The sequence below is a fragment of the Suillus bovinus genome (genome assembly GCF_016758785.1).
Source record: "Suillus bovinus strain UH-Sbo-P2 chromosome Unknown EDB93scaffold_59, whole genome shotgun sequence".
NCBI classification, from domain to species: Eukaryota; Fungi; Basidiomycota; class Agaricomycetes; order Boletales; family Suillaceae; genus Suillus; species Suillus bovinus.
In genome coordinates, this window is record NW_024542115.1 from 16,632 (window position 1) to 41,660 (window position 25,029).

General features: G+C 44.2%; 6 protein-coding genes across 6 annotated transcripts; 1 reads left to right on the forward strand and 5 right to left on the reverse strand.

Moving 5' to 3' along the window:
• Nucleotides 1-1,548: 1,548 nt before the first annotated feature.
• On the reverse strand, nt 1,549-2,185 carry EDB93DRAFT_1106411 (uncharacterized protein; the record flags this gene model as incomplete). Its single annotated transcript, XM_041447613.1, has 2 exons — nt 1,549-1,977; nt 2,018-2,185. 2 exons carry the CDS (start codon nt 2,183-2,185, stop codon nt 1,549-1,551), a joined length of 597 nt encoding a protein of 198 aa, XP_041304550.1.
• A 9,842-nt stretch (nt 2,186-12,027) lies between these two features.
• On the reverse strand, nt 12,028-15,637 carry EDB93DRAFT_1106412 (ribonuclease H-like domain-containing protein; the record flags this gene model as incomplete). Its single annotated transcript, XM_041447614.1, has 14 exons — nt 12,028-12,114; nt 12,286-12,608; nt 12,669-12,885; nt 12,945-13,046; nt 13,097-13,190; nt 13,212-13,288; nt 13,348-13,667; nt 13,886-13,994; nt 14,051-14,143; nt 14,173-14,272; nt 14,309-14,492; nt 14,662-14,950; nt 15,009-15,298; nt 15,400-15,637. The coding sequence occupies 14 exons, from the start codon at nt 15,635-15,637 to the stop codon at nt 12,028-12,030; spliced, it is 2,523 nt and encodes an 840-aa protein (XP_041304551.1).
• Nucleotides 15,638-16,945: 1,308 nt separating this feature from the next.
• EDB93DRAFT_1242134 (ORMDL family-domain-containing protein) lies at nt 16,946-17,879 on the forward strand (the record flags this gene model as incomplete). The annotated part of the gene is made up of 5 exons (XM_041451974.1): nt 16,946-17,120; nt 17,173-17,285; nt 17,349-17,503; nt 17,556-17,655; nt 17,748-17,879. 5 exons carry the CDS (start codon nt 16,946-16,948, stop codon nt 17,877-17,879), a joined length of 675 nt encoding a protein of 224 aa, XP_041304552.1.
• A 527-nt stretch (nt 17,880-18,406) lies between these two features.
• On the reverse strand, nt 18,407-19,744 carry EDB93DRAFT_1253428 (NAD(P)-binding protein; the record flags this gene model as incomplete). Its single annotated transcript, XM_041453451.1, has 7 exons — nt 18,407-18,676; nt 18,730-18,814; nt 18,869-19,087; nt 19,143-19,207; nt 19,260-19,277; nt 19,337-19,366; nt 19,421-19,744. The coding sequence occupies 7 exons, from the start codon at nt 19,742-19,744 to the stop codon at nt 18,407-18,409; spliced, it is 1,011 nt and encodes a 336-aa protein (XP_041304553.1).
• A 781-nt stretch (nt 19,745-20,525) lies between these two features.
• Nucleotides 20,526-21,454, reverse strand: EDB93DRAFT_1242136 (uncharacterized protein; the record flags this gene model as incomplete). Its single annotated transcript, XM_041451975.1, has 5 exons — nt 20,526-20,636; nt 20,691-20,761; nt 20,817-21,095; nt 21,152-21,276; nt 21,333-21,454. The coding sequence occupies 5 exons, from the start codon at nt 21,452-21,454 to the stop codon at nt 20,526-20,528; spliced, it is 708 nt and encodes a 235-aa protein (XP_041304554.1).
• Nucleotides 21,455-21,609: 155 nt separating this feature from the next.
• Nucleotides 21,610-24,707, reverse strand: EDB93DRAFT_1165735 (P-loop containing nucleoside triphosphate hydrolase protein). The gene is made up of 10 exons (XM_041450184.1): nt 24,393-24,707; nt 24,194-24,340; nt 23,688-24,143; nt 23,481-23,638; nt 23,257-23,429; nt 23,071-23,205; nt 22,556-23,023; nt 22,226-22,508; nt 22,097-22,176; nt 21,610-22,045 (listed from the first exon to the last, which is right to left on the reverse strand). Exons 1-10 carry the CDS (start codon nt 24,584-24,586, stop codon nt 21,695-21,697), a joined length of 2,445 nt encoding a protein of 814 aa, XP_041304555.1. The 5' UTR covers nt 24,587-24,707; the 3' UTR covers nt 21,610-21,694.
• Nucleotides 24,708-25,029: the final 322 nt, after the last annotated feature.

Below are 25,029 nucleotides of genomic sequence, written 5' to 3' on the forward strand. Positions count from 1 at the left end.
CAATGCGAGTGCGGATGCGTGAAGTGTGTAAGACCGCTGTAGAAAGCTGATTCCTGCTGGGCTCAGCAGAAATCATACTACCTAGGCAACAAATATTTAGGTAGATATTAGCACAACCTAGTCTGCTATACTTGCAGAGCAAGTGCGTTTGATCCTATAGGGGTAGCTGTTTGGTATTAGTTTAGATAGTTAGTTATCAATAATAGGAAGATAATCCAAAGCTAGGAACTACTCGTCCGAAGGGAAACTGTCAAGTCCAAAAATATCGGAGTTGGGTCGGGCATTGGACTATGCGTCAGACTGTCGGGAATGTGTTGGATGGTGAAGGAATGTGTCGGAAGTGTGTCGGATTGTTGGTCAAATGAGTGTCGGATGTGTCAGAGTGTTTTGGAGAAAAAGAGCAAATAGATATTTTGCAATACAATAAAGTACTACTAATATCCAATGACTTCCATCCTACTACTGAGTAGGGAAAAGTAAGTAATGCAATAGGTAGGAAGTACTAGATATTAAATAGTGACTATGTAGAAATTCGGACTGCTATAGGCGAGAGTAGTAGCGATATTTCGGGTCCGAAATCCTATGTAATAGGACATGTGGTACTGCAGACCATGAGAAAACATGTAATAACACTGTATACAATGCTTAGCAAGTCAAAAGGAGTAAATGCGCACCTAGTGGGGATAGATGTGACTGGACAGGACATAGGGAGGACTGGTCCAATGCGTGGGAATGTCGGGTCAGGATCGAACATGCGTCGGACTGTCGGAAAGTGCATCGGGTCGGGATCGGACTGTCGGACTCGGGTCAGGGTAGTCGGAAGTGCGTTGGACAAATACTGTTTGACATCAGTATCAAAATAGCTGGTTCCGAGCCCAGTGCCACGACCATTGTTACACCGCACGCGATATCTGCAAAAATAAAACAAGTGTGCTAATGCGCTAGACGTATCCTAAGGATTAGAGTTGGTGTTTGTATGGAAAGTGGGAGAATTCAGAGGGAAGTGTCTGTGGAGATGCAAGTCTCTACACCCCCATCACCACCATTGATGCTGAAGAAGAGGAATCTAGAGTGTAAGGAAAGATGGTGCTAAACCAAGGAAACACAGAGAGTCCTGGGTGCGAGTAAAGTGTCGACCCAAGGGCACCTATCTGAGTAAAGGAAACCTCTCTTAATAAAAAGAGGGACACCAAATCATTAACAGGATAATGGGACTACTACAGTATAGGACCGGTCGTTTACCCACAACAAATTGAAATGCATGTCACTTTACACTGGCTTTCTTTTTGGAAAATTGTAATAGACAGTAATTCTCTAACATACATGTAAATACTGTGATTCGAAATTTAGAGCTATCGGTGACGATGCTGGTGTGTCGCAGCAAAATCATTGAAAACAACCTTATCTTTGACTTCACAAGTCCTTTACCCACCTCGTTTTAGTAATTTTTGATGTCACATCACACAGCGCGCCGTAAATTTGTAATTCAATAAGGCAATGATAAGATGATGCGACATTGATGCGAGATTAAACAAAAACACACGCTCGTCAACCTTCTTCTTCTCCATCATCATCTTCTTGCTCGCTGTCATAAACCTCTGGCTGAACTCGCTCTGGCCTCGACACAGGTTTCTCAATCTCTCCCATCTTTGGTTTGTTCCACCGTGGCCTCCGTTTCTCCAACTTCGCCAAATCTCGCTCTGCCTCCCACTCAACCTTCTGTGCCTCGAAATTTGCTCTTGTTGCTTTGTTTCGTTCTTTCCGCTCTATCTCCTCTCTCTTCCAATGTGCGAGTTCTTCAGAACGTTCTGCCCTTCTCTTGGCCCTCATCTCTTTATCTCTAGCTTCTGCCTCCATCGCATTCTCGTGTGTGATAACCTGTGCCACGAAGACATCACCAGTGAGCATACGAGGTAAGCCATCACCAACGAGCCTTGTACCCTTCTTCCTCCCTGCTTTTTCTTCTTGTGCTGCAAGCTGACCACGTACTCGATCACAGTATTGGATCTGTAGGAACAGATGCTGCCTGTAAGCCAATCATTTGGCGCTTGGTTTCCTCCTCGCGTTGCTCTGACTCCCGCAAAGCAACTTGTAGCTCGTGCTCCGCCTCGGTTTTCGGAGGACAGTCTAAAATTTTTCTGTACCGTTTGTACTGCAGCGGTGATACTATCTGTGGCATGTACATAGGTACTCGAGATGTCGAGCAGACAGGACTCAAGGTAAACAGGAATGCTGCGGATGTTGTAGCCAAGCTATTGACTGTCATTCGTGCAGATTCATGCCACGGAAACTGCTCTGCATGTGACGGAGTCAAAGGTAAGGGTTGTGGAATTAATGAATCTTGGTTCGAGTCTGACTCGGTTCGTGCTGGACTAGATAACACTTCTGTTGCCCTGCGAATTAATTGGGACACGAGGCGAACTGGTGTTGTTTGGATGAGTGGCAGGTGACCACGGCATGATGTCTCCTGACTTGGTGCCATGACATCCTCCGTGACAACATTTGGGTTGAACGGGTGGACCCCTGTCTTCTCGAATGCAGCTTTGACGAGTTCTGTTGTGAGTGCACGGTTATGAGCATATCCATAGATAGCTAAAAAAATTTGCTTCGAAAGCTCTTCGCCGCGTTCCCTTTGCCACCGGGCTTTCTCCTCTGCCCAGCAAGCTTTCAGTCTGCTGAATACAACAACATCGAGACCCTGGTAGATGTGGGTGCTGTGGGATGGGTAACACAAGACGTGAATGTTATGTGTGCGTGCATATTCTAAGAAAGCACGTGTGTAGTGAGACGAGTGACCATCAACAAGGAGAAGCCGTGCAGAGCCATTGGCTTTGTCTCGAGTATGTTCGTCGAAGTGTTGGATCCAAAGTACTCCGAGCTCGCCATCAGTCCAGCCTTTGGCTGAATATCCAAGGCTAAAGGACCGTTTTAGTAGAATTATTAGGGTTAACAGCCGAGGGTGCTTACGATGCATTTGCAGGGTTTTCTTGACACCAGTTTGTGCGATAACCCTTTCCCTTGAAGATAACACATGGTGGTGCAGTCTCTCCGTCTGCACAGATGCTGACAATTACAGTTGTCAGCTCCTTGCTCCCACTTTGCTGCTCGTACACGGTATGGACACCACTCGCTCCTATCACTCGCTCCTTCCCCTCATCAGCTCCTTGGAAACCAGACTCGTCAAATGCCCAAATGCAATGAGGCTCGATTGGTTTGCCATTATCTCCTGTTGACAATGTATCATGCAGAAGACTGAAATAGGCATTTTTGGTGGCTGGATTAACAGCACGGCCACGGGCACTGTCAAGACCTCGAGCATAGTAGGTGCCCAGCCTATTTGAATGCTTCTCGATGAAACGATCTGTCCAATTTTTGCCGACACCTGTCTCGGGAAATTTGTCACCAAGTCGAGTGTGAAGAATTTCATTAACGTGCTCCTTGAGTCGTTTGTGGCTGAGTGGGAATCCTCGCCGTGCCGTCTCGACAGAATACTCTATTAATCTCTCCGTCTCCTCTGGGGTGAGCCAACCTTTCTCTGCATTGAAGTCACTAAGCCTCCTACCACCTTTTGCCAGATTCGCAAGTGTGCTGTCATTGAGTTTGATGACTCTTCCTGTCTCCACAAGATATTCCTTTTCGACTTCACGGCAAACTGTTCGTCGTCCTTTTTTGTCCTCTGTGGGTTCCTTTGCAAGCTCGGCCTGGTAAATAGCCACTGCCCGAGCCATGATCATGTCATTTTCTTCTCGTAGAATCTGCCTTTTTTTTGTATGAGATTTTGCTCGTCCTACCATGGTTTTTAGTGACACAAATTACAATATATTGCTTTACGAGTTTAGAGTTGGGAAGCGTGACAGCTACGTGTGACACACTCGCTAAGATAAGACCTTCAAAAACTACCTGTGTTCAATATATCCACTCTGTAGAAGGAACAAAGGAGACTTGCACAAATCTGTTGCAGGTGAAAATGATGTTTGAAGTATATACTTTGTATCATACCAGCCACTTTTTCTTTAAAAAATTTATTGATCTACTATTGCTCTGAATAGAATTCACTGAGGAAGAAAAAAACAACTAATTTGTGTCGTGCACAACATCGCAGACATTGCACATCCATCATATACTATAGCAATATCCATTGAGGCCTCATCTTTAATTACTTTCTATATGTCGATACAAAAAAATGAAGAAATCAAAAGTTTTACCTGAGGTGGGTAAACGAATGGGGGTGGGTAAACGACCGGTCCTATACTGTATAGCATGAAGCATGATGTGAAAAGGCAAAGTACAATGAACAACATGCAAGAGCAAAAGGCAATGAGTGAAATATGTGATGTGAAGGTAGCACATGTGAGTGAAGGCGAAATGCGAATGAGTGAGCGAGACTAAGGAGAGACAAGAAAAGACAACAAGTATCACCCCAACTAAGGTTGGCTGATGATATAAACAAGAGAGCAGACTATGAGAGTGTGAGACTTAGATAGAGACTGCAACAATGAGTAAAATTCCCTTAGTAGCAAAGTACAGAGGAAAAGTAGGCAGAAAATCAACCTAGAACATAAAGTATAGAGAGGGTATAAGTAAAATAACTAAGTGCTGCTAGGCACACAGGTCTGATGTAGCAAGCCAAACATGCTAGATATAGTATGTGAGTGAGTAATAGGCACTCAGCTGCATGCAAAGCCAAGCTATTAGTGAGGGAAAACAATTAAACAAATTGAGAATAATATGAGAAAATGCACCAATGGATCTCTAAGGACATTGTTACAAGAACATCTAGACACTTGGACCCCTACCATTTTTCTCCTCATTCTACTTGTCTCTGCTCTTGCATCACCCCTTTACCCCGACCTTGCTCTTGTTATTCTTGTTATCCTCACATTTCCCTTTGCTCTCTACCTTTCACTCCAGCACAGCCAGTACATCTGGCAAGACCCTTTCTTAGACTAAGCATATCCATGCTCCATTTCACCTGATGACTAATCCTGAGGACAGTCCCCTCAACCCTTACTGTCAGGATGATAACCTATAACATAATACATGCCACATTCCTTTGCCCTATTTTCTTTTCTTGATCTCTGACTTGGTGTGCAGTTGCACATTGTACTTATACTTAGATCTGCAGCTGCACAATCATACCCCTGCTTGTTTCACTTCCCTTTTCTGTTCTTTGACTCATTCCACAGTTACATGTTCCGGTTCATCTATGACTCACCTTAAACATGCATCCTCTTTTGGTATTACCCTTTGACTATTCCTTTTTCTGGCAGTACAAGTTACCATTTACTAATACATATCATTCCTCTCTATATAAACTCACTGTCATGTATGTAGTTCTCTAACTTGAATCTACTTGGTTCTTGACCTTCTACTCTCACCAGAGTGATTTCCTTCAGCCTAGCCAGCTGTCTATATTCTACTTTCTTATTTGCTCATTGCAGATAAGTCTCAGTCTTGATTTCTACTCATTGACTTCATCATTGAGCAGAACCCCTGTTATTAGTCGGACTTCTGTCCTTCTATTAACATAGATCTTATGATTAACCTTTGTGTGTTGCAAGCCTTGATAGATATGCTTATTATTAGGCTCCCCATCTTATGTAAGCTACCGGATTGGGCATAGGTGTTCAATCATGTTTGTCAAAGATACACCAAATGTGACCCCTGACCTTGGGCTAGCACAAGGATATTGTAGAGATTTGCACTATTACAGGCTTACAATGCCTTATACTTCAGTTCATACCACCCAAGTTCATAGCACCAACTCACAGCACGATTCCCTAGCCTTTCCTCAGCTATTACCATATCAGGTGACACTTTCCCACGACTCATGATGCCTTTGCATCACTTGCTTTCTTGTGCTTTCATCACCCTATCATCTAGGAGCATCCATCCATTGTCCAGCAGGTCTCCCTGGTATGTATTTTCACATTTTATTCAATATGGCACCATATTAGAGCATGGACCCTGACTTACATACCTTATTACATACATTATCTCCTACTTGGTGAAGATGAGGAATCTAAACTGTGATGTAAGTTGGTGCTAAGCTAAGCAAACACAGCTAGTCCCAGGCGCAAGTGAAAACATCAACCCAAGGGCAGCTAACTGGTAAAGGGAAACCTCTCTTTGTAAAAAGAGGGACACCAAACAACTAATAAGGTACTAAGACTAAGGAATGCATGAAGTGCAAGGTAAGAATGATGCGATGAGTGAAAGGCTGACACGCGAGTGCGAAAGGCAGAAGGGTGAGGTATGTGACACGAAGGTAATGCATGCAACTGAAGGCGAAAGACTTGCGAGCGAGAGAGATGAAAGAGAGATGAGGCAAGATGAGATGAGTGTTAACACCCCAACTAAGGTTGGCTGATGCTAAGATGAAGGCAGATAACCGAAGTGTGTGACTTTAGATAGTCACTTGCAAACAACAAGTAAAATTCCTAGTATCTAAGGACACACAGAAAGTGGGCAGAAAATCAACCCCAAGAATAGAGTAGAGGGATGGTATATGTAAAATAGCTAAGCGCCACTAGAGGCGCAGATCTGATGTAGCGAGTCGAACAATCTAAATATAGTACACAGAGTAGGTAATAGGGTCTCGGCTGTGCGTGTAGTACTAAACCAAGAATTAGTGATGAAAATAATTAGTCAAAATGGGAATATAGTGAGAAAATGCACCAATGAACATCTAAGGACATGGGGAGGACAGATGGATGGGTATGTGGACGATGCAAAGGCAGACATGCAGTGCGTGCAAGGTGTGAGTGGCTGCGTGTGGAATCTGCAAAATAAAATATACTGCGCTACTGCGCAAGATGTATCGTTTGGATTAGAGCTGGAGTGTGTGAGGGAAGTAGAAGAATTTGAGGGAAGTGTCTGTGGAGATGCGAGTCTCTACATCAGCTCAGCTCAGTCTCACTTAGCGAGATACATATATAGGTCCACATTTTTCACTCTTTACCACACCACACCTTACCTTAGTGGAGTTCCCCCATCATGTCTATAGCTAGAGTCAGAGCCTATTAGCAGTCCTTTTTATTGTCATTCATTGAGCCCTTGTCTATTGCTTGTTACATTTCGCATTTTCGCACTTTCGCATTTCGCATTCCCACACTTTCACACTAATTGTGCACGACTTTCCCACGCTTCACTTGCATGTCGCTTGCCTTGCACAGCCACTGCATGACTGTGGATTTGTTTCCTTGCTTCCCCTTAGATCAAAGATGCTTGTCCCTGCAAGCATAGCAGACTAGGCATCGCAATAGATCACTATATCAGCTTCTTGTGTCTCTCCCCTCTATTCATCATTTGACCTGGAGCTGAGTCGATTTTTCTTCAATGTCCTTGACCATTGATGACACACACTCTGTTTGAGTGTCACCAACAGATACTATCCAAGTTCATAACAGACATGGGAAGAACAGGCAGACAGGTATATGGACGATGTGAAGGCGGATGCGCGATGTGTGCAAACACAAGAGGCCACTGTAGAGACTTGTGTCTCCACAGACACTTCCCTCCAAATTCCCACATTACCTACAAACTCCAGCTCTCATCCATAGGATATGTCTTGCACATTAGCACACATATTTTATTTTGTGGGTTTCATGCATGGCCTCTCACAATCGCACACATCATGCATCCATACTCACATTGTCCGCACACCTGTCCGCCCATCCTTCCCATGTCCTTAGAAGTCCATTGGTGCATTTTCCCATTATATTTCCATTCTGTTTAATTGTTTCCATTGCTAATGCTTGGCTTTGCGCTTTGCGCACTTTAATGATGGTTGTAGCACTGGCTGGGCTCATAACCAGCTATTTTGATACTGATGTCAAACAGTATTTGTCCAATGCACTTCCAACTACCCCGATCCGAGTCCAACAGTCCGACACATGTCCAATCCCAACCCAATGCACTTTCTGACAGTCTGATGCATGTCCGATCCCAACCCAACACCCTAACCCGACATTCCCTGCACATTGGACCAATTCTGAACCCATCATCTGACTCTTGTCTATTAGTTTCCAAACCTCCAGATCTGCTTCACATATGCACTTAGGACTTTGTATCAGCTATGTGCAATATTTCTGATATCTCCATCTCGCTTATTCTGCTTACCTATGTATATCTGTCTGAGAATGCTGTCCAACCCTTATACACTGTTATTCATACTCCATCCTCATTTCCCAAGTTCTGTGACATCTGTACTAACATTTTACTACTACCAGAACATAGTTCTACACTCTGCTTACTAGTAGTACAGCGCTTTCCAAAGTACTTATAAACCTGTAAAATACCTATAGTACTTCAGTTAGATTATGAATTGCTACTCAATAACTAAGTTTCCCTTCTCCATAGACTCGAGTTTCATCTCTTGTTGCAAATCCGAGTTCCCTAGGAGTTCCGTCTCCAAAGGACTAATCCACCTCCAATCCTACCCCTATTTCTGGATACTCCAGATTTAGTCCCCTCATTGTCTTCCTTCTATCTTGGACATCATCTGAGTAGTCTACCTTATCCCTGCTTTTGCTTCAGACATCATCTGAGTGATCCCTCCTCATTGCTCCTCTGGCTCCAGACATCATCTGAGCCATCCCCCTCATTGTACCCCACATCTGACTCTGTCCAATCACACACTCTGCACCCCCCTCACTACTTCAGATAACATCTGAGTGGTTCCCCCTCTCAGTCTGTACCTACTCCAAAAAACATGCACATAGTAGTAGGCTGGTTAGTGTAGACATGCTCCATTCGATTTCCATTGGATGCATCTTCCAAGACCCAGACTGTACCTTCCAGTGTCCAGATTTCTGTCAGATATCCCCAAAATCTAGGGCCCGTACTTGGAAAAGGGGTGCAGCGCATGAGCTGAAGCCAAGCCCTTTCAGATTTGTCTATCTAAGAGAACCTTTCTGGTCTTAACACAATCTCCACTAGGTGCACAGTTATTCAGTTTCACTTGCTAAACATTATAGACAGTGTTATTACATGTTTTCTCATAGTCCACTGCAGAGACTCACATCTCCACAGACACTTCCCTCCGAATTCTCCCACATTACCTACAAACTCCAGCTCTAATCCATAGGATATGTCTTGCACATTAGCACACATATTTTATTTCACAGGTTTTGCACATGCCCTCTCATGTTCACGCACATCACGCATCTACACTCACATCATTCACACACCCATCCACCCATCCTTCCCATGTCCTTAGATGTCCATTGGTGTGTTTTCTCACTATATTCCCATTTTGTTTAATTGTTTTCCATCACTAATGCTCAGCTTTGCATGCAGCCAAGACCCTATTACCTACTTTGTGTACTATTTTTAGCTTGTTCAGCTCATCACATTGGACCTGTGCACCTAGCAGCACTTATCTATTTTACTTATACCCCTCCTATTACTTATGTTCTGGCTTGATTTTCTGCCCACTTTCTCTGTGTACTTAGCTACAGGAGAATTTTACTTGTTGTTGCAGTGACTATCTGAGTCTCACGCACTAGTTAACCACCCTTCACCTTATCATCAGCCAACCTTAGTTGGGGTGATATCAGTTGTCCTACTTTGTCTCTTTTTAGTCTTTATCACTTGTTTGCACTTCGCTCTTGCTCGCACGCGCTACCATTGCATTGCACACCTCACACTTCACCTTTTGCACTTGCATGTCCGTATATCATTTCTCACATCGCTCTCGCCTTGCACTTCACGCTGAAGATGAGGAATCTAAACTGTGGTGAAAGTTGGTGCTAAGCTAAGCAAACACAGATAGTCCTGGGTGCGAGTGAAATGGAAACCTCTCTTTGTAAAAAGAGGGACACCAAACAACTAATAAAGTACTAAGGCTAAGTAATGCGCGAAGCACGAGGCGGAAACGATGTGATGTGCGAAAGGTGGACGCACGCAAGTGCGAAAGGCAAAGTGCAAGGTATGTGACGCGAAGGTAATGCACGCGAGCGAGAGAGACAAAGGAGAGACGAGGCAAGATGAGTGTTAACACCCCAACTAAGGTTGGCTGATGCTAATGCAAAAGTGGATGACCAAAGCGCACGACTTTAGATAGTCACTGGCAAACAACAAGTAAAATTCCTTGTATCTAAAGACACAGAGAAAGTGGGCGGAAAATTGACCCAGTACATAAGTAATAGAGGGGTATAAGTAATGTAGCTAAGCGGTGCTAGGCGTGCAGGTCCAATGTGACAAGCTGAACAGGCTAAAAATAGTACGTGATGTATGTAACAGGGTCTCAGTTACGCGCAAAGCGCAGAGCCGAGTATTAGCAATGGAAACCAATTAAACAAAAAGAGAATATGATGGGAAAATGCACCAATGAACATCTAAGGACATGGGATGGACAGATGGATGGGTGCGCGGACAATGCGAAGGTGGATGTGCGAAGTGCGCGAGGCCACACATGAAACCTGCGAAATAAAATATAAGTGCGCTAATGCGCAAGACGTATCCTATGGATTAGAGCTGGAGTTTGTAAGGAAAGTGGGAGAATTCAGAGGGAAGTGCCTGTGGAGACACGAGGCTCTACAACACATTCTACAGTCCTATTATCCTAGTAGTAGTTTGGTGTCCCTCTTTTTGTAAGAGAGGTTTCCCTTGACTCAGACAGCTGCCCTTGGGTCAATATTTTACTTTTACCCAGGACTATCTGTGTTTTCTTGGCTTAGCACCAACTTTTCCCGCAGTTTAGATTCCTCATCTTCACCACAGTACCACATGTCCTATTACATAGGATTTTGGACCTGAAATATCACTACTACTCTTGCCTATAGCACTCCAAATTTCTACATAGTCACTATATAATATCTTGGACTTCCTACCTATTACTTTACTTACTTTTCACTACCTGTTAATGGGATGGAAGTTACTGGATATTAGTGGTACTTATAGTATTGCAAAATATCTATCTGCTCTCCAAGTTCTAAAAGACACATTCAGGATGTGTTTGCAAGTTTCAGGCATCAACCAAATGCCAAACATAAAAATTTGTTGGTCCTTACAGTATGCCAAACATGGGCTGAACCTACAATCCAGTTCAGAAGGGTTCAGGTCAGAACTGAAATTCTGGACTGGACTCTGGCAGCACTATGTGATGACCTCCAATTGACTTATAGTACATTAAACCTACTAACCCTCCCAAAATTGCAGATCCAATTAACTAACTTCTTAACTGGTTATAAAGTCAAGTTATAACTGTTTTAACAGGTTAGTAACAACACTCAGATAAGATATCAAAGCCAGGCTGCAAAATGCTGAATTGACTGGGGAGCATTTGAATTTCATGCATCCACCGCAGCAAAGTCAGTCATTACATCTTGGCAATACGAGGAGCTTCCAGCAGGACTCAAAAAGGTGAAGAGGTTGAATCAAATAGTGTCACCATGTAAAGGTGCAATTGCTTTCTTCTCCAAGTCAGGTTCTATCTCATGCTTAGTAGAAATCTGTGCTTAAGTGAAGAGATTCCACAAAGCTTAAAAAGGAAAGCCAGATATATCAATAAAATGCTGGATGAATTAGATATAGTACTATATAGTTAGGGTAGTGCATGTAGCTCAATTGTCAAGTCCCCTCTATGGAGTGCTATAGTGCTATTAAGTACTACTGTAGCAAACTATAGTTCCTGGGAGTGCTACTACAGGCAACTACACAAACTATAGTAGTCATTGGTAGCACCTGATTTCAGAGCACAAATGACAAAAGAAGTGTTACCAAGCCATGTGACATTACATAACTTCATTATAATTTACATGCAGCAGAGATTGAACAGAAGCCCTCATAAGAGGCCATAGGTACAGCATCAACACCACTTAGCCACAAGACCATTGATATATCTTAACAATAATTGTAATATATACCAATGTCACATGACAAAATGCAAAAATTCTACCGAGTCACGTCACTCAGTGATAAGGCTCCAACCATTTAGTTTACGTTTACAATTTTCAAGTAAATAAACATAAACAGTAAGTAGATGTTTGTAAATGGTTTAAACAGTTTATACACAGTTATGTTTTACTTGTTGAAATCAAAGAGACCCTGCTGGATCCATAGCTTCGCACACATTGACTGTGTCATGGTGGCTGCAGCAAGGGAAGACCACTGGTTAGTACACAAGTGGCATGACTTTGAAAAGAGCCACTCGACAGGAGAAATGGCACCTGGAATGGCAAGGACACCACGTGCAATGCGAGAGAGAGTCGGAAATTCATGAGAATGGTCCTTCGTAGATAGTCAACTAGTTTTTCAAGTCTGAAATAAGAAAAAATGTACCTTCCACCATATAAGAGGCATGCTCAAGGCATTTGGGTTCTTGGCACCCTGTGCAAGGATGGCATAGCGCTTGAACTCGGACTGGATAGGTACTGTCGACATTGGGTGGGATTTGCCATCAGGACACAAATTAATCAGTGACGAAAGAAAAGAATCTTCATCAGGAGAAGCTGATGGTGGAGGCATGTGAGATGCAGTAGGAACAACTCCTGGTGTTGCAAGCTCATAGTGTGCAATGAAATGTTCAAAAATTATTTTTGCTTGAGTGTATCCATTGTCATCAAGGTTACGGAACCACTCGAGGCGGAGCACTGGGTGACAAACTAAGTATGCATAGCGCAAAATCAGTGTTAATGTATAAAATTAGGAGAACTCTACTCAACTAGTTGCAAGAGTGTTGAAATGGTTGTGTCGAGCCATGTTGAAGTAATGGTGAAGCTTCCACAACCCAACTGCACATGCTTGCTGCAGTTTTCTGCTGACATTATCATCTGAGGTGGCTGACTGCAAAGCTGTTTCCATGTGGTGATACATTGGGATTGCCCATGGCAAAGTTGGCGTGTTCAAGCATGACATGTAAAATGTGACCTTGGTGAATACCTGCAGGATTTTGTTGACTCGGCGTGCCATTCTATTTTCTATAGTATGATGAGACTCACCTCAAGAATGTCAGCAAGCTGCTTGAGAAAAGTGCACTCTTGGCTTGATAAATAAAGCTCATCATGGAGCTCTTTCCTTTTGAACACCCATTTCTCAATTGCCTGGTAGTATAGTAATGAAATTTAATACATGTCAAAATCAAAACACTCACCTCATGGAGCATCAGTGCTCTTTGAATCATGGCGTGAGTGTAGTTCCATCGAGTGGCAACATTGTGAATGACCATTAGGGTGCACAGTAGCTTCCTGAAAGTGCCTTGAGGTTACCGAAGGCCTGCTTGGAAATCGTACGGAACTGCTTCCGTCGCTGAGGAGATGAAGCTATTTTCTTCAGTCTCATGAAGCTATGAAAAACTTTGGATTAAGATCTGTGTCATTCAATGATTGTAAACAATGTACTTACCTTCTTTACAGGACTCAATCTGTGGAACTCATTCAAAAGCTTCTCGGCTTCTTTGTCAAGCTCAAGGTCATTGTTTTCGATGTTGTCGCTGTCTTGTTCTTGCTCGAGCTCTTGTAAATCAGTGTCGTTATTGAGGTCGTAATGGAATGGAAGGTGCTTGTTTGGGACAAAGTAGTCCTCCTCCTCAGGATCCCTTGCCTCGTCTAAACTGGCTAGCATTGCTTGAACAACGAGGTTCACAACATGTGCCATGCACCGTATTTGTGCATTTCCTTTATGGAACTGGATATCATAGCGCTCTTGAAGAAACTTGCCAGTTGCTCGAGCAAATGTATCACAAGATGATGCATTATCAAGGCAGACAGCTAGGAAGTACTATGGTCAAGTTAGGACAGCTGAATACTGGTGTGAGACAAGAGGAAAGAACTTATTTTATTCAAACCACCACAACTTGCAGCTGTTTTGACAAATGCCTTTGCAGCATATATGCCTTTGTGCTCCTTGTCTTCAATGTGATAAAAATCAACAAGTCGCTCACAAAGCTCCCACTCATCATTAATGAATGAAGCAGTTGTTCCAGCAAAGGTAAAAACCATTTGTTTCATTGTCCAGTTGTCAGTTGAGTAAGATATCTTCGATTTTAGAGCCTATGACATAGTGATGTGTCATCCAAGCTCGTGTGTAAATGGGAGGTCTTGCTTACAGTAAGTTCCTTCACTAGATTATGACGAAGCTCAATAAAGATTTTCCCAACCATTTTCCAGACAGCAGTATCACTTGGTAGCTCCCATCTGACCTCCAAAAAACGAAATAGTTGTATTATACCTGGAGTTTCACCAGTTGTCCAAGGAAGGTTGTCTTCAATGACCCAGGCAACAAAGTGCCACAGAAAGCCCTCTCATGTTGGAAACATTGGCCTGGTTCCCTTTGCAAGGTAGTCATCCATGATCCTCGCACTCACAGCAGCTGATCCTTTCCAGGTATTTGCAGAAGAGGTGCCATTGTCGATATCAAAGTCAGTAGGGGGTGTTTCCCACTTGTCAGCATGGGCTTGTCGACTATGTGTTGACAAATTTCCAAGATGTGGCTGTGGTCTCTCATCGTCAAAATCAGTGCACCCATCAGTCCATGGAACAGACCTGGTCCTGTAACAGAACATCTAGTAAGTCCTATTGTTTTATTTGAAGTTCATCACAACTGACACATCACAGTACTGGCATTTAAACAACCAGTGTTTTAACCTTGTACCTGGCTTGAGAGTTGTGCAAGGAGTGTGCCAGTGAATTCGGGTACGTGACTGAGGTCCCCATTTACCTCCACCCCTCAACTCCTCTTCTGCTTCTTCAACTGCCCGCAGTGCACCCTGTCCATCAGATTCATCCTCTGAAGAGACATCAATATCATTTATCATCTCAGCGCTGGCAGTCATTTTCGAGTGTTTGGTCAAAGCGGTGCGAGTCTTCTTGCTTCTTTTCTTCTTTGGTCCCCCTTTAGCCCGACTTTTTGACACCTTCTTGCTTGTAACAGCTGTTGTGACTAGTGCATCACTTGCATCTGAATCTGAGTCGGTCATGGTGAGTTTCCAATCATGAGCCTGTTTTTTCTGCTTCATTCATCTCAGTATCTAGATGGCACATTTTTGTAGATACAAGCAAGCTTACTGTATGGCCAGGTAATGCATTATCTGACTCGTCAAGAATCTTATGTCCATCTTCGTCAATAATGTATGGGCAGATGGGAGATTCTGACACGTCTCTGGGCTTCCATGGAACATAATCTTTGTCTGCATCATCATTAACTGACTCTTTACCAGGTTTCTGGATCTGCTTCTTTTTTCCTTCAGCTGCTGGAAGCGCTATCATTTCAGGTCCAGTGGTTGGTGCGGCAGCCTTAGGAACATGGGCAGTTGTAGTAAATCCTTGTGGTGACAGCAGGTAAATGACTTCTTCAACTATGCGAGTGATTTTTTAACCATCAAATCTGGCAGGAAGCATGGGTCCTCAAGATTTAGGCTGTTGAGGTACGTGCAAACTAACCCCATGCCTAAGGGACCTTGTTTCAGGTGATGGAGACGGCCCTGGTCATCCCGGCAATCCTCACTGAAGAGGATGTCAAAACGACGGTTGAAAGTGTGCCATGGATTTTCACCAGTCACAGTGGTGGTGACATGGTGAATTAGATCAATGTTTGTTGCCTCCGGGACTGAGGCAGGCAAGGAATTACAGAGAGTTGGAAGGTTCTCAATGAGGACATGGAGTTTGGCTAGGTCAGCACTTGCAGAATCAGACATGTCGCAAGCTTCGAACTTTATAGTGCGAGATTATGGTAGGAGGCACAGATCCTGGATATCTTTCCATATTTGCACTTATGTTAAAAATTATCATTTCGGGTCTACATCATCACCGGTCGGACAGCAAGCCCAATGTGTCTCGGGACATATGATATCTATAATCTGACATCTGTCAAGGCTCCTTGAGTAGTCATCATCTTAGCATCGTGTCATGAGGAAGTAAACAGTTTACAAACAGATACTAACTGTCTGCACCAGTAGTAGTAAATACACATAAACAGTACACAGATAAACAGTTTAAAACAGTGTAAAAACAGAAACGGTTGGAGCCTTACTCAGTGACTCAGTCCATTCAACTATCAATACAGCACAACTATTCTATTTACCACTACATAGATTCCAGTACAGTAGCTTAATATAATTGTGAATGATAAACCACTTTATTTATTATGTTAGTATATATCTCAGCCATTTTGTTTGTAAATCGTGCTAGAAACCAAAGTTACCAAACATGAAATTTCAACCAAACTTTATCAACTTGTGACTTTGACAGACTTTCATTCAATGTTCAACCTGTGGCTGCTTAAGTCTTATTTACTATTTACTACAAAATTGAATTTTGCTACAGTGACTCCAGGTTACTATCAGCGCCTTCTGTAGCTCTATATAGTCCAGGCTGTGACTACCATAGAACTATATAGTAACCTGGTTGCCTACATAGTACTACAGCAGTTATGTAGCACTATATAGCACTATATAGCTACCACTATGACTCTTGGAGTTTTGGAATTTTCCTGATGTAGAGGAATTTCTTCATATTATCTTTCATCATTTGCCATTCTCCCAGAAGAATGTCTTGTACTAAGGTGTGCCAATTAAATTCAGTCAGAACAAGGGAAGTGTATGATGAAAGGACCTGATTTCATCAATTGAACACATACTGTAGCAGGTATGTCATGCTGTTCTGAATTCATGACTCAGGCCCTTTCGTACTATAGAGAGACATGCATGGATTTTTAGTGCTACAATAAGTGCCAGCAATACTTACCTCCTAATAGCCCATGATTTACACACTAAAGCTTTTGAAGGGTCCTTTGTGTGCAAGAGGATCGTAGGAGTATTTAGTAGTGTTGCGCAGAGCTGTAACTGAATTGGCCGCCGATGACCTGAAGGAGTCTAGACCTGGTGCTACGGTTTGTATGCCACTATTTGGTTAGCGCTCATGAATTTAATATTCGGTCAGGACTGCTGCGGCTGTCCTCCTTCGTTCCCAACCAACGCATCAGCGTTTCGGCATCGTCGCAATCAATGTCGCGCCCCTCAACAAAGCTACTACATCTTAGCGTATCAGTTCCAGATGATATCAAAGGCCGTCGGCGAAGCGGGAGTATCGTCAAGGTTGAAGAAGTCGGTGGGCGTACAGAGGAACTTTTGGACCGTAGCGCGTACCTCAACATCAATGCTAATTGGGTCAATGCAAAGGGTGCACAATAACACTCAAGTAATGTGATCATTCCACTGAACCGCCTGCTCAGGTGCATGGCTCATACATGTCGTCTTGGTCTTCATGGGAAAAATCATTATCGATACTATACCTGGCATGACACAACAGATCAGCTGGACACTCGTTAACCTTATATACCTTAATGTACGCCTCATTCATCCTTTGGTCTGTTCTGCCCTATATTTGACATGCCACGTATCTCCGCAGCTCTCGTATCTCATGTTCCACTGGGTTACCGGCATTCCCTTCGACAACGAGCTTCACGGCGGTGCATATGATGATCTCAGTCTCTGGGAGCAAATTGATGACGGCGCGCAATATACACCATCTAAAAAGTGGCTATTCACCGCGCCTATATTACTGTTCGTCTTATGCTTGTGATACGTCGCATTTTACTCACAGGGCGCGTACCAGTTTCCTCGCTTCAACGCACTACACGAATTACAATCCTTGGCTATTTGCTATCAATCTCACCGCTCTCATCGTACTTGCCATCATCCCAAAACTTCCTCAGGTATGTCGTCCACGTCACAACCACCCGACTCTACACTCAATTCCCGTTGCGTCTAAAACATTGAATATTCAAATATGTGCGCTTTCTTTTAGCTCCACAGACAACGCGTTCGTTTCCTCACAGGTGATGCCTCAGGCGTCTCAACGCCTGTCACACCCTCTTTCCCCAGGATGGACCAGACTCTACTACACGCCGCAAATCCGACCGATGCTCATTTTGGGTGATACCGCTCACCTCCGCATTGTTCAGTACTAGTGTTATATCTTTACGTATACAATTTAGACATGTGCTAGATTCCTGCTTCTGAGCTGGACTTGCCTCTAATTATTTCCTTTCTACCGACAACACCGATATGATTCCACGGGGAATCCCACTTATTGGGCGGGTATGATGTCTTCGCTCCCGCTCGGGGCCGACACATCGTTGTAGTGTGAAAGTCGCAACCTAAACATAATAAGCACATGGATTGCAGTGAAGCAGAACATCCACAATGTGAAAATGAACACAGAAATCCCCTTGCAAATAAGAATAGAAAGACACGGCCACAAGATGAAGGTGCGTAACAATACACCGGTTGTGGCTGGTCGTTGACACCAGTGCGGGAAACTATGGTGTGACGAAGGAAATAAGATACAAAACAAGATCGAACGTACAAATTCCGAAGGAGCATCAAAATAGTCACTTTGCCGACTGCTGGGATGTATATAGATGCCTGTATACAAAATGTTAGCGGCCGTTCGAACATGGACAGCTAGTGGGGACCAATCTGAGATCCGCTGAAATGCACCTTATCCCTTACATCCTTTTCGAAATTCTTGTCTGCTGCGACGTTGATACATACACATCCTTCTTTTAGCCATTCTGTCTTGACCTTGTATGATGCGCTAGGCACAGCACTGATGACAACGTCTGAGACCGCTAGACATTCTTCCAGTGAGAGCGTGCACAGGTGAGAAGTATGGTGCGGAAGGTATTGTCTAGCAGAAGTCGAGTTTGGGGAACGAGGCCGCTTTGTATATTCCTTCAAAACACATAAGCGAAGTAGAAATCAAAGAAAGGCGGGTAGAGAGCTACCTGGATTGAGTCTATATCGACGGAAAACACTCTCGCGCCGTCATTCGCAATAAGTGCGGCGAGAGGGCGTCCTACAACTTCTGACCTGTGCGAAAATCTAGGCGACATTCTTCAGATCCTGACTGCACTAGAGCCTTACCGATTGATTACGGTCACGGTCTTCCCGTAAGCGCGATCGCCGTATGTAAGGATCTTGTTATATACTCCAATATACTCGAGGCATTTGACAACACCAAGGGGAGTGCAAGGAATGATGGATTTCACTGTTCCGGGTGGAGGAATATCGTCTATTACTGGCTGGGTAACTTTTGAAGACGGGATAGTAGATGCGAGCGAGGCAGGCGTGATGAAACGGATGCTGATTATTTAGATTTAGTGATAGCCTTGTAATGTTAGGGTAAATGCGGACATACTTGTGGTATAGATTATAGTGGAATTTCGAATGAAGACCTTCTACATCCTTGAGTGGAGAGACAATCTAGAGCAGCACACTTAGAATTTCGCACAGGTACATGATTTAACCACTGTACCTGCTGCAAATAATGGTCCTACGAAATCATTAGATCAGTTTAAAGTGACGTGTCAACCCATGCTTTCTAGTGCGCACCTGCTGGCCCCCAAATATTGGGAAATACACCTTCGCAATCGCAATTTTCAACAAGCTTTCGATGAGACCTTGCATTAAACTCACCATAATACCATCAACGTTATCATCTTCATTAGCTTCGATGATTGCCTCCTCCACACCATCTCCATCTGATCTCGCTTCCTCTCCTTCATTCTGCTTCAGCGCACTCCCCACCTCCTTAAGAATAAACCTCACTCCAAGCCCCTCACATTGCTTCCTCGTGAAGTCGGCATAAAACCTACTTGGAGACGCGTTAGTTGCCAGGATTCCGACAAGCGTCGGTGTACGAGGCAGGGCTGCAAGTCCATCCTTGACTTCAGCGCGGAAAGTGTCCGCGATAGGGTCAACTTTGAGGAGGATACCTTTTCCAGCAGCGTCTGGGGCCATTCTGATGCTGTTGAGGATAGACGCAGTCGATCTTATTCTGCCCTTGAACAAAATTTGCAACAACTTTGCGATCATCTCCGTCGATCATTTGATAACCACGTGGCCGAAATGACTGTTTTGGGAAGTCTGAACCCAGCACAGACATTACGTAAACAGACAGTAATTTGTTGACTAATGCCAGACCCGATTTTTGAACTTCCCCAAATCTGCTGTTCTAGAAACTATCGACAATATTATATTGCCTGTGGACTTTACGAGCACCCTTTCGACGAAATAAAGCAAGTAAATTTCTGAAGCTTTCTCACAACTCGCAAGGAACACATTATTTCAGCTCAAATGAATTTAGGATGGATAATTCGAATCAGAGGGTTCAGCAGGCGGCAGGTGTTCAAATACCGAGATGCATGAGCGGGCGTAATGCATTCGATGGTATCATTTTTATCATCCTATTCAATGTTCAGTACCACTGCCATCTGCTATTTCGAGAGGCTTGCTCAGTACTCTGCACGATGTGAACAAGGCGAATTTCAAACTCTGCGCTTCGCCTCCAAGAACATCCAGTTTTACTACGTCAAGCACTTAACATTTCAGAGACGCAGTAAAGACTGGTTATGAGTCCAGTTAGTAGTAGGGTACAACTAATACAACCGAATCATGATGGACTCCAGGCTCATAGAAAAAAATACAATATATACCTGTGGAAGAATTCAAAGTTCGTGAACATGTCCACAGAAACCACGCAGAGCATATACATATGTTGGGGTTGTCCTATGTTGTCGCGTCAATTGTCACGAGCGCCGTTGACTGCGACATCCTCGGTACCGTCCGCAGGTGCTGAGGCCGAGTCCTCAGTTACTTCTTCTTCTTCGTCATCCGGCATCTTCGCTGCCCGCTATGTAGCATTTGTTGAGTATATTCCAAATCCTTCACAAAAACAGCCATTCACCTTCATTGCCTCTGCTTCGTTGGAATAGTGCCGTCCTCTGGCTCGCACGAAAGCCGCATGCTTAGCAGCAGCTGCCCGAGCAAATAAATCCATCTCTCACATTGAAAAACCATGAAAACGACACACCTTCTTCATCCATTTCTTCCTCCGTCTCGACTTCTTCGCCTGGACTATCTTGCACAGCTCTTATCTCCGCTTTAGCCTCATTCGGAAGATTGAAGCTCGTGCTCCTGCTGGATCCAGTACTAGCTGATCGTCCAGATGAAGCGCGCCCAGCGCTGCTAAGCGATGTTCTGCGAGAAGATCGCCTTGATGAATCTGCGGTCGGTGATACCGATCGTGGAGAAGACGACAGATATTCCATTGGCGAGGGCATGCGCCCGCCTAGGTCAAGCGATGGAATATCTATTACATACAATGTTAGATCACAGGTAATGAATGATTGATAAAAGAGACCATACCGCCCTCTACTTGGTCTGTTTCAGCATTATACCGTACGTATGGCGTCTTGGGTTCCGTAATCTTCATAAGACTGTCTTTCTGGATCTCAGTCAACGCAAGATTCTCCTCATCCCATTGCAAGCTACTGCACACTCAAGAAGATTAATAAGGACACCGATTAACATCTGCGCGAAGGCTTACTGAGGTTGTGACCCTGGTTGTGGCACTGCGTTCTTGAGGATCCCCTTTGGTTTAGGATTAGATGCTGATCGTGGCAAGCGGGCTGGTTGAGCTGGGTCCTTGATAATCTCAACGGAAGACATGATAATGACTCTTTGTCGTCGCTGTCAGTACTAAGTGTTAAGATGCGGCTGCAGGTGATCGTGGATGTGCCAGAGCCAGCTGGAAGTCATTGAAGTTCCTCCCATCTTTGAGGAGCATGCCATATCAGGCATATTATACCTTTCCTGGCCAAGGGTTTAAAAAGAAAGTGATGCACGATAATGTCCAGATTGTATGTACTCTACAAATGATATCGATCCAACAGGTATGCGAATAGAAATCTACGAATTCAGATTGATAATCGCGTTCACAAGTCTCTCTCCAGCCCTCTCGGGTTCCTGCCTCGCCATCTCGACGATGCTCAAAAGCTTTTTGATCCCAACTTGCAAATGCAAGGCCGCATCCTCCTCCGCGTTGAGGTCAGCAGCAAACCCTGCATCTGCAAGCATGTTCATTGTTTGTTGGAGCTCGTTTTCTGAAGAGAAGAGCTGCACTTCGCGTAGGACTCGTTCGAGTGACGTAAGGTTGGAAATTGGAGGCACGCGCAACTCGGAGTCGAACACGTCGGACAGGCCAAGCTCTGTCAGAAGGGGGCGCAGTGAAGTTGTTGCTATTACAAGTAAACGTTTGTCCTGAGGATATGGAATCAGACATACTCTGCATATATCTGGTAAAATGCGAACCTTGGGTGGCTTGCGAGCAATAAGGACAAGAAGAGTCTGCAAAACAGGATTCGAAAACCTGCTGCCGAGCGACGTCCAGTCTACAGGTGAAGGTTAGCGTACTGAATACAGCATCATGGACGATCCCACCTAGAATTCGTTCAAGGTTGTCAACGACGATGACACTCAGTGGGCTCTTATAGCTATCGGTGAATGTTCTGGTAATAAACTGTATTTTCTGTGCTTCCGAGAATCCAACCATGCGATCAGGTGAAATGAGCTTGATAAATGGGAACTGGGAAGCCCAAGCAATGGATGCAGCCAACACAGTTTTTCCTGACGCAGGGGGTCCGTGGAGCAGTATGCTGACACGCGGTGTTCGTGTCGACCTGGCAACCTGATTGACGAATAGCTTGCCTTTATCGAGGATTTCCTGGAAAAACATTAGCACAACAGATATTGAAGACGCGTGCAACATACTTCAATAATCGAGTCATGATGAATGATCCCGTTCGCAATAACATCCGTCAGTTCCTCTTCCGACACACCATATGCTGGCTTAATCTCCTCAAGTGCCTTGAGGAAATCACTACGATTGACTCTAAGCTTGTCGACGTCCTCCGAAATGCCCGCCATGGTGCCAACCTTGACATGGCGATTGAAGGCAAAACTGGTTGCACTCTTCACGAAGCCCTCAATCTCTGCACCAGAATAGTTCTTCGTCATGGCAGCGAGTTCAGCCAGGTCAACATCAGCGTCCATCACGTTGTTAGTCCGCATTTTAGCAGTGTGAATGCGCAGAATCTGAAACCGTCCGTGCTCATCCGGCAGGGAAATTTCCATGTGTACTTCAAGACGTCCAGGGCGCAGCAAGGCCTCGTCAATCATGTCCATACGGTTTGTCATGCCAATGATGAGTATGTTGTTCAGTTGATCGATACCATCCATCTGAGAGGAGTGAGAAATTTAGCTAGCAAGGGGTTACTGTACATTACCTTTGACAAGAGCTGGTTGACCACACTGTCACCGACACCTGTTCCACTGTTCGTGGAACCACGTTGTTTGAATATAGCATCTAGTTCATCGAAGATGATGATATGAAGGCCACTCTCGTCTCCCTTTTCCTTGTACTGCTCATTTTCAGCACAATCACTCAAGCAGGAACGGAAGCCGTGACTAACCTCTTTCTCAGCATCTGTGAAAAGCTTCCGAACATTTTCCTCTGATGCACCAACGTACTTGTTTAGAATCTCAGGGCCATTTACAATTTTGGGCTCCCGAGCATTCAGCATTTTTCCAATCTGACGAGCTATGAGGGTTTTACCGGTTCCTGGTGGACCATGGAGAAGAATACCTTTCACGAATGACATTAGAAATGTGCCAATTTTTTTTGATAAAAAATTACCCTTTACATGTTGAATTCCAAGCTTCTCGACGAGTGCTGGAGGGAATACGCGTGATGCAAATGCGCGACGGAAGATAGCGCCGAATTCATCATCAAGTCCACCGATACCCATCTCTTCAAATTTGAAATTGGGTGCGATGATAGCATTCGACGGAGCCCTGAACATAAACGATAAGTGGAGCCTAATCCTGAGGTTATAAGACTCACTTCTTCGCACTTGATTTAATCTTGATCATACTATCGCTTGCCTTCATGATGGTGATGTCGGTCCTGTCCATCATAACACCCATTTCCATATGTGGCTGTTTTCCGAATCGCGAGTTGTTTTGCTGATCCAGGACTTCCACCACGCTCATAGATGCAACAGTCATTTTGAGCTTCTCTCCTTTGAAGTCGAAAATGAGTATCTCGCCCGGGGCGAAGACGACACTATTAAATATCTTGATAAAGTTGCGCGAGATCTCATCTGCAGAGTAGGGCTCTTGGTTTTCAATGCGATTTCGTATAAAGCTGACTTGAATATCGATGGATTGGAGAAAGGGAGGTGCTTGAGGTATCATGTCGATGGTGACGTCGTCGCCTGACAGAGATACACCTATCCATTGGCGCTGCGTAAGTCCTATGGCGACTGTACCCGGTCTGATTGTCCCAGAAGTGTCATGGCTAAATCATGTTTAAGATGACTTGAATCGGGTAGAAGATGCTGTACTAACCATGTTGTAAAGGGATATTCCCTTTGCACAGAATCACGATCCACTTTGCGTACAAAAACATGCACACCATTTGGAAAGTCCGAGGGGCAGACGATCAAGCAGTTCCTCAGAGCAAGACCCTCGTTTGGCGTAGTAACTACTGCGTAGCTATAAGTGTAGTCAGTATGAGTATTAAGCATGTAGGGTGACGTAGACATACCTCATTCCCGGACCAGAGCGTGATGGAGGGGGCTTGCGATCGTATGATCTTTTCTCGAAAAGAGACTGGGAAGGGTCGTTGTATGGAGCCTGTGGAGGAAGGTTACGTGTCACGGGTCTTGGAACAGATTCACGAGGAACGCTTGAGTATGACGGGGAAGGCGATGGTTGGGAAGATCGGGAGAAGAAGGACATTATATGATAGTTGTGGTGGATCCGTGCAGCGTCCTGTTCGAAGCTGAGTCCCAATAACCTTGTGCCGTAGTCGTGGAAGCGGTAAAGGGTTGTTTGTATTTGTTGAATTCTAAAGTTCTTGCTAAATAGCAATCAACAACTATAATCCACTCTCTTGGTCGCAAAAACATACATGCACAGCAAACACAGGAAATCCATTCAACTTTGAACTTTGTCACGTAGAATTTATATCAAGATATGACTTCGAATTATATGGACCAAAATAATAATTCTATATAGAAAACAATGTTTGTAACTTGGTGCATGAAGAAGATGCCCACACATTTATAGTATTGCATCATATGTACATCCCCAAGCGGGACAGTACTTTGTTTCATACATGTGAAGCTTATTAGGCCTTGGTCAAACCGAACTCTTGTTCTCACCAACGCCGAAGTGTGAAA

Excerpts from the sequence above, each read along its gene's own strand:
- EDB93DRAFT_1165735 (XM_041450184.1), bottom strand. The coding sequence starts at position 24,586 with ATGTCCTTCTTCTCCCGATCTTCCCAACCATCGCCTTCCCCGTCATAC. Across the intron at positions 23,206-23,256 it reads TCACAGATGCTGAGAAAGAG|TACAAGGAAAAGGGAGACGA; the intron begins GTTAGTCACGGC and ends GAAAATGAGCAG. Across the intron at positions 22,509-22,555 it reads ATCATGACTCGATTATTGAA|GAAATCCTCGATAAAGGCAA; the intron begins GTATGTTGCACG and ends ATGTTTTTCCAG.